The following is an 8,325-nucleotide window of genomic DNA, read 5'->3' as shown; positions in this document are numbered from 1 at the left end:
CACAACAAGCCTTATACTATTAGTATAAGTATACTTGTACTATTTACTCATCCATTAGCAATCCAATCCAGAATCCCAAGCCCTCTAAGAGAATGCAAATGTATTTTGCATTCAATAGGTCAAGTCTATACAAATTTGAAGTGGATAATTGTGGCTTATAATCATATGGCCTAATTCTCTCAACAGGTCTGATCAGATTACAAGGCTTTTATGGGAACATTATGTTCATAGTGAGCTATAGAATCTCTTCAGATGAGCTTTGCGTAATGTTGCTCATAATATTTCAAAAACTGATACGTCAGAACAGGTAAAAAAAAAAAGCTGTCTCATTTTTGTTTGCTATAAATGTTGCGATGAGTTTCAGCCGGAGGAGCCCTACAGAAGAAGTAGGTCTTTAACACAAAACCTGACATTATGTAATTCAGATTTTTGGGGATATAATTTAATTTTCTTGTTTGCGAATATAATTATAATTGCATTTCAGCTAAAATTATCTTTTTAACAGTAGTGATTAGCTATTTGGTGTTTTTATCAAAGGCTAGTATGTCATCCACACAGAGAAACCCGAAATTCCTCATTACTGTGTCTTTCCTCCTTGGTAAGAACTTTGATTTATGTTGTTAAATTGTTAAACTTATGTTTGAGAACATTGTTTTTATAGAATTATGGAAGTTTGTTATTATTTATAAATCAGTTGTTAAATAGTCTTCCTAGAACCCACAACAACGTGTGAATCACCTCGAAGCCTGGCTAAATATCTCATTAGCCAAAAGTTGTTCAGTGCACCACAAGATCTGGACTGTGTTACTGCTCTGAACCTCACCTCCATCCAGTATGAGACACTGTCTGTTGTAAGTACTTATTTACTTATTTACTTACATGATATACCTGATGATTTTTTATTTAGGTAGTACACAGAGTACATATGCATACAAAGGCATATATTTCTACCTTTTCTTTTGTTTAAAGGACACTGAAACTATGGCGTTCTCTAGCCGCATTAAAATTGCCATGGTGAGTAATTTTTTAAATTGTATCCTTGATATTCCACTTGATTCTTTTGTAGTATTTAATTTGACCAGTGGAATTAATTGAGCACTTAATGCTCAGTGGGAAAAATGTTGGTATATTAATATATATTAGTATAATGACTCAGTTAATTATCTGTTTTTTTGGTGGTATATGTTACCATTTGAATGAAATATGTGTGGCACCATGACAATTTTTAAAATAGAGCGAGTTGTGACCAATAAAAGTAAAGATTAAATAAATTAAATAGACACAAATTTATTTGTCTATTAATGACAGTTGGAACATTTACCATTATTAAAGCCTTATTTGCCATATCAAAGCTCCATTGGATTTACTGTATTTGATATTTAAACCTCACGCTGATAAAAGCAGTTGCTGAAACATATTAGTGAGTTAATTCCATTCATCTATCTAGGAACCTCTGTAGTTCAACTGGAGACTGTGGAGCCCAATGGTGACTTTTATTTTGGGTTTTGGTGGACAGACAGATTTGTCAGCTTTCATTTAACATTTAACATTCATAGGAGTCTCTATCTTCAGCAGTAGGTTTATAGACTAACCACTAGATGACAGGATGGGTCCATGATGTGTTGCCACCACAATTACTGGGTTTTAACATTAAACAGATTGGGACTACCAGAGTAAACCTTTCCTTGACTTAATGACAACAATTAGACAATTGTGAATTACTGTAAATAGTCAACTTTGTATGCTGAGACGTTTTTAAATCCACCTAATGCTATACTGTTGTACACTTAAGCTGTAATTTTTTTAAGCTAAGATAGAAACTAGATATTTGTGTAGTTAGCAAGTCAATATATATATATATATACAGTATATATATACAGTATATATATATATATAAAACACTTTAAGCTGTATAGAAGGCATCAAAATCAAACTCAGTATTGTTGTTTTTTAGACATGGATTGACCCTGGCCTTTCATGGAAACTGGCAAATTACACATTTGACAAAATCATTTTGCCTGTTAGCAAAATATGGACTCCTGATCTCACTGTGGTGAATGCGTAAGTCAGACTTTATCATTATCATTATTGGGCATCCTTATATGGGCTTTATTCTTATTCTGGGATCAATTAAACACTCTGTGAAGTTAACCCTTAAAAATCAGCAGTAGAAACTATAGTGTGATTAATAGTGAAAAGAGCTTACAGGATTGGGACTAAACCACTGTGTGACCAAACGAAAAACACTTGTTAGTGAAGCTAATTGAAAAAAAAAAGCCTTAGTAGGGCATGAAAATTGGATTTATAATATTAGATAAAAGTCATAAGCTCTAATAAGTTTAGGCTGACCCTATTCCAGAGCGATGGCCACGTCGGTGTAAGAAGGGAAGCACATGAAGCTACAGTATGCACCCATCATGTACAGTATAGTGGCCATTATAGCCTCTGGAGGCAGTGTTGTGCTCTGGGGTTGCTTTAATATTACAAAAATATCAGAGTGCTCACTTGTTTTTGGCCAGGCAGAAAAATATAGTTTATACATATTTTTAAATTAGCATTTAATCTACTTGACAGATGCTTTTATCCAAATTGACTTAGGTATGATAAATAATAATATAATTATATAACTGATCAGTGAATACAGTAGTTCTCAGACAGGCCTAGGATTTAACATTAAACTTCAGATCACTAGTCAAGCAGATACAACCTGAACAATAAGCTACTGATCTTTTTATGGGTGTGGGTTATTGCAAAATGTATTCATATTTGATACATTCAAAGGTTTATAGCATTGTATTAGATTATTTTAACTTCTTAAATTCAATAAACATCACATAACATTAATGTGTAATGATAAATGTCAGAGATTACTGTACAACAACTGATACCAAATGGTCTTTTTTCTTCTTCTCTGTTTTAGAATATATGTGAAGGTAAAACCTGTTACTAACGACGTAGTGGTGAAATATGATGGCACTGTGAACTACGCCATTGTCATGTACACCACGGTCATTTGCAAATTCAACCTTCTCACCTACCCTTTTGTTAAAGGCTCATGTCCTGTAGCCATCAACGGATGGAACCAAAGCTGTAAGATTTTAATTTGCTATTTATTCTGAATGACCTAATAATCCCATGACATCAGTGCAGAGCATAAAATCATGCTGGTACAGCTCAAACTCCAGTTTGCATCATATGAGGAGCTTCCTCAAACAGTTGCCACAAAGTTGGAAAAATTTAATAGGATACATTCGTATGCTGATCCAGCATACGAAAGTCAGCTTTGCTAAGACATGGTTTGTCAAGGCTGGAGTGAAAGAACACCTTTAGGATGAATTCTAAAGCATACTGTGCTCTTTTAGACCTTTTAGTGTCTGATCTACCCAGTGATTATTTTCACATAGAGCTGTATGCAAATATTTATCTCTCACAATTTTGTTGATTTTTAAAGTTAAAAGAGTCAAAGAGTCATAATTATTACTGTTACTGTTAAAAAAGGAACAGTTATAAAGGTTGCATGCGTAATGGTTTGGATGTTCTACCAAGTACAGTACAGTATTTACTATCACCCTGAGATTTTATAGCATGCAAACTCACTTTATATCGATTTGCAGAACACTATTATTTGGCCGACTTGCAAATGTTTGATTCCTATATATAATATTCGACATACTGTAACATAACTTAAATAGAAGACTCTGTCAGTCTACAGGCACAGTCTACAGTTTCCAAAATGCCTTTGGTTTATCTAGATGATCTTATCTTTTTTGATGATCCTTCCATGAAGATCATGTTATGCAATAGAACAGTGCACCATCATTGCTCATTTAGGTAAACCTTCCTGCACAATCTTGACTTATTTGGAAATTTTACACATAGTGTGTTTTGCTAAAGAGCTTTCCTGGTCTCCCAGATTTTGCTTAGATTTTTTTGACAGATCCCCTGCAATTTCTAAATGTAATGATATTTTTTTACAGACTTAGGTATAAAAAGGCTTAATGATTAAATACATTATGTGATTTTCACAAAAAAAAATTCTACAGTCATTATAATATAATCTTTATAACGGTACAGTTCTAATCAAATCTTAAAAATTTTTTTTTATAAATGATAAAAATGTGTATTTTTAAAAAATACTAATGTTATCGTATTTGTGTGGTACAGCTTGTGGGCTGAATATCCAGTATGGCTCAGTATCTACTGTAGGAGGTGAAGGAGCTGAATGGAGCACTTTGTCAGTGAACCTGACAACGGACAATACAAACAACCACAACTATATCTATGTAAATTATTTATTTATTTTGACATTATTGTATAAATACAATAAATATTGTCTAAAGAAACATAAAAAAGACTCCCAGAAGATTTTACTTTAATTAAACATGAGCTTAAATTCACTCATTCTCCTACTTAAATCAGGAAGTAGGAGATAGGTTCTTAATTCACTTGGTAAGCAATGATCACACATGTAGATATTTAATAACAAACTTTTTTCTTCTTTTTCTCACCATTTAACTGCAACCTGTATAAGGTCACTATGTCCAGCAACCCCTTTAAAGCAATGGTGTCACTGGTCCTGCCAAGCGCACTAATCATGATAGCTGATCTAGTGAGTTTTGCTTTGCCACTGGATGGGGGAAAGCGCAGCTCTTTCAAAATCACACTGGTGCTCAGCTTCACCATGTTCCTCGTTATCCTCACTGATAACCTTCCTAGCAGTGGACCATGCAGCCCTCTGTTGCGTGAGTATGAGTCTGGGAAAAAATCATTAGAATGATGTATTCATGACTATTTAATATAAAACCATTTGCTGATATTATTTATAAACAAAACCCTGAATACGATCAACTCTAGGATTTAAACACATGAAGGATAATATAAATATAGGTAAAGTTAAGTTAGCTTCTTGGTTAAGCAGCAGCTCAATGGTTAAATGAATCACGACTACCAAGTTGTCCCTGTTGGGCCCTTGAGTAAGGCCCTTAACCCTCAACTGCTCAGATGTATAATGAGATACAAATGTAAGTCATTCTCTGTGTAAGTGTCTGACAAATGCCTGAATGTAATTATTATTATTATTATTTTTTTTTTTTTTTAGCTATGAGAGTTTATAAGAAGTGCATTAAAAAAAAATACAAATATTGCTATTATCTTATTAGCCTATCCTGGAGACAATAACTCCAGCATAGGCTAAACTTATTCCTATAATGTCTGACATTTTTAGGGACATCTGTTGTAAGTTTCCAATTCAGGTCATTTTAAGTATCTTTATATTTAAATAATAAAATCACTTTCTATACTTAACTTTAGATCACCAAAAATTTTTTAGCACCAGTATCTTATTGCTAATGCATTCATAAACAGGTCCTGGCAGAGGCAACCATGTTTTGAGTTATATACTCAGCAAAAAAAGAAACGTCCTCTGACTTTCAACTGTTTTTACTTTCAGTAAACTTAATGTGTAAATATGTGTATGAACACTAAAAGAGTCAACACCATAAGACATAAACTAAAAATGTTTTACAATTTGTCCCTGAATGAAGGGAGGCTCAAAATCAAAAGTACCAGTCAGTATCTGGTGTGGCCACCAGCTGCTTGAAGTACTGCAGTGCATCTCCTCCTCATGGACTGCCTATTGCGGACAGTCTGAGCACTGATGGAGGGATTGTGTGTTCCTGGTGTGACTCGGGCAGTTGTTGTGGCCATCCTGTACCTGTCACGCAGGTGTGATATTCGGATGTACCGATCCTGTGCAGGTGTTGTTACACGTGGTCTTCCTGCGAGGATGATGTCCCTGTCTCCCTGTAGCGCTGTCTTAGGCGTCTCACAGTGCGGACATGGCGATTTATCGCCCTAGCCACATCAGCAGTCCTCATGCCTCCCTGCAGCATGCCTAATGCACGTTCACGCAGATGAGCAGGGACCCTGGGCATCTTTCTTTGGGTGTTTTCCACAGTCGGTAGACAAGTCTCTTTAATGTCCTGCGTTTTTAGAACTGTGACCTTAAATGCCTACTTTCTGTAAGCTGTTAAGGTCTTAACGACCATTCCACAGGTGCATGTTAATTAATTGATTATGGTTAATTGAACATGCATGGAAAACATTGTTTAAACCCTTTACAATGAAGATCTGTAAAGTTATTTGGATTTTTACAACATTATTGTTGAAATACACAGTCCTGAAAAAGAGACGTTTATTTTTTTGCTGAGTATATTATTCTAGAATGATGTATATTTCACTTTGACTGTAAACACTTTACTTTTCGTGCAGGACAGATTTTGCGGGTTGGTTTTGGTTTTATATGATTTCAGGCACCTGCTGAAGTTTAAGCACATTTATGGGTTGGTTTTTGTAAAACAGTTCCAAAAACTGTTAGTTGTAAAATTTATTTGTATTTGGAGGAGAATAAAAAAAAAAGAAAGAAAATCATTGTGTATAATGTTTTCTCTTGAATGCATTTAATAATTTTTTAGTTAAGAATATTTCATAAGCAGAACCTTGAGGCTAAAACTGTGAAATTTCCCTTCACCAGGTTATCACTTCTGCTTCTGCTTGTTTGTTCTTGTGCTGAGTATGCTGATATCCATGGTGTTCACCAAGGTGGCATCAGATGGCAACATTCTGTGTTCCAGACTTCCAAAGCTGAGTAAACCAGGTAGGTTAAAAAAATGACAGAGACAAAGAGACACTTTTTATTAGGTCTTGTAACAAATTGCATATACTTAACCTTTATAACATATTCTGCTGTCTAAAAAAACCCTTAAAATTTTTTTTAATGAACTACAACTACTATTTAAGTAATGGTGCAGTATGACTTCTTTTCTATGCAAGTGCACAATTTTGCTCATATAACATGGACAGTGGTAGTTCAGGCAGTTGAACCTCTGTATTGCTGACTGGAGGTGTGGACGCCCCTGTCCTGTTTTGCTGCTCTGTGTTGCTGATCACCACTGCCAGGTCACCTCTGTTTGGTTCATGGGCAAGACCCTTATCCCTATGCCCCATACTGCCAGGTTATTGCGATCCCAAGCCCAGTAAGAAAATGTGACAGGAAGGGCATCCAGGATAACATCTGTGCCAGATCTGATGTAGCATTATATATTCATTATACGTGGTTTAAAGAAATATATTTTATATATATATATCTATATATATATATATATATATATATATATATATATATATATATATATATCCGCTTCCAAACACACACATTATGTCTTTGTCCTGCTGCATGTTTTCTTTTCACTTGCACGCTACGCCATTCATTAAGCACACTGTGAAATTTATTTAGAAGCATTGACCACATAATGATGGCTATAATAACATAACAGCATTACTATATTAGAAGGAATACACAGAGTTAAAAACATACAGTATTGGTTTACTTATTGTCTCACACATTCTTAAAGTACTGTTCAGAACAAAATGTCTCATGGTTTGTATACAGCTTATCATATGTATGTTTCACAATAATAATCTCTCTCTCTCTCTCTCTCTGATCTGAATAGATGAAACTGGAACACAATTAGCCGACATGATTGTAGATGGGCAAGCTATCAAGAAGATTGTGAATTTTGTGGAAAAAATGGATAAAAAGGACAGCGAGATGAAGAAAAAGCAAATGTTGGCAAACAAACTGGACAAAGCCTGTTTTTGGGGATATTTGCTCCTCGATGTCATTTACAGTGTTTGTGTGATTGCTTTTACCAAAACAGATTCTTGTGAGGCTAACAATTTCGATTTCTGGTAACAGTTATTCATTCTTCCTTTTCTTTTTTTAGCCTAATGAACTATTATCTTTTATATGCACTCTCAGCGTGTACGTATATGTGCACATAGATCCAAAGCAAGGAGTTAATGCATTGTCAGTACAATACTGTGTTTCTGGTAAAGAAAATTAAAATAGTAAAGCATAAATAAACCATGCTCTCTAAAGTGTACTTTGATCTCTTGGATGATAATTTTTTTGCATAACCTTTCACACTTGTATGCATATATGCATAGATGCAATAACTTAAAAACTCTTCAGACTACTGGAGACTCATTTCTTTATTGTTAAATTGTTAAAAGTAATGCTGTTACCTCTCACAGCCGGAGGTCTACAGAGAGCTGATTGGCCGAGCTCTCTCAGAGGGGCGGGATGAGAGGTACTCATGCTCCCACATTAATGCGGCTCTACTAACCATTCAGGGGCGTCTGTGAGCTCACGTAAGCGGAGGGGGCGGATAGCGCTGTCCTCCGAGTGTGTTACTCCGCCCCCCATAGATATATATATATATGCCGCCCCCAACGGTGCAGTTAAAAAAAAAATGTTCGGTTACA

General features: G+C 35.0%; 1 protein-coding gene across 1 annotated transcript; it reads left to right on the top strand.

The window, feature by feature from the left end:
- The first annotated feature begins 363 nt into the window (after positions 1–363).
- Positions 364–7,950, top strand: LOC128545019 (5-hydroxytryptamine receptor 3A-like). The gene is made up of 10 exons (XM_053515349.1): positions 364–386; positions 538–598; positions 706–851; positions 970–1,014; positions 1,955–2,061; positions 2,921–3,090; positions 4,165–4,283; positions 4,532–4,742; positions 6,533–6,655; positions 7,512–7,950. Exons 2-10 carry the CDS (start codon positions 544–546, stop codon positions 7,751–7,753), a joined length of 1,218 nt encoding a protein of 405 aa, XP_053371324.1. The 5' UTR covers positions 364–386; positions 538–543; the 3' UTR covers positions 7,754–7,950.
- Positions 7,951–8,325: the final 375 nt, after the last annotated feature.

The sequence above is a fragment of the Clarias gariepinus genome, chromosome 16 (genome assembly GCF_024256425.1).
Source record: "Clarias gariepinus isolate MV-2021 ecotype Netherlands chromosome 16, CGAR_prim_01v2, whole genome shotgun sequence".
In the NCBI taxonomy this organism is placed as follows: domain Eukaryota; kingdom Metazoa; phylum Chordata; class Actinopteri; order Siluriformes; family Clariidae; genus Clarias; species Clarias gariepinus.
This window is presented reverse-complemented; position numbering and strand designations above follow the sequence as displayed.

Coding starts and splice junctions, on each gene's coding strand:
- LOC128545019 (XM_053515349.1), top strand. CDS start 544: ATGTCATCCACACAGAGAAACCCGAAATTCCTCATTACTGTGTCTTTC. Junction 1,015..1,954: donor GCCGCATTAAAATTGCCATG/GTGAGTAATTTT, acceptor GTTGTTTTTTAG/ACATGGATTGACCCTGGCCT. Junction 4,284..4,531: donor ACAACCACAACTATATCTAT/GTAAATTATTTA, acceptor AACCTGTATAAG/GTCACTATGTCCAGCAACCC.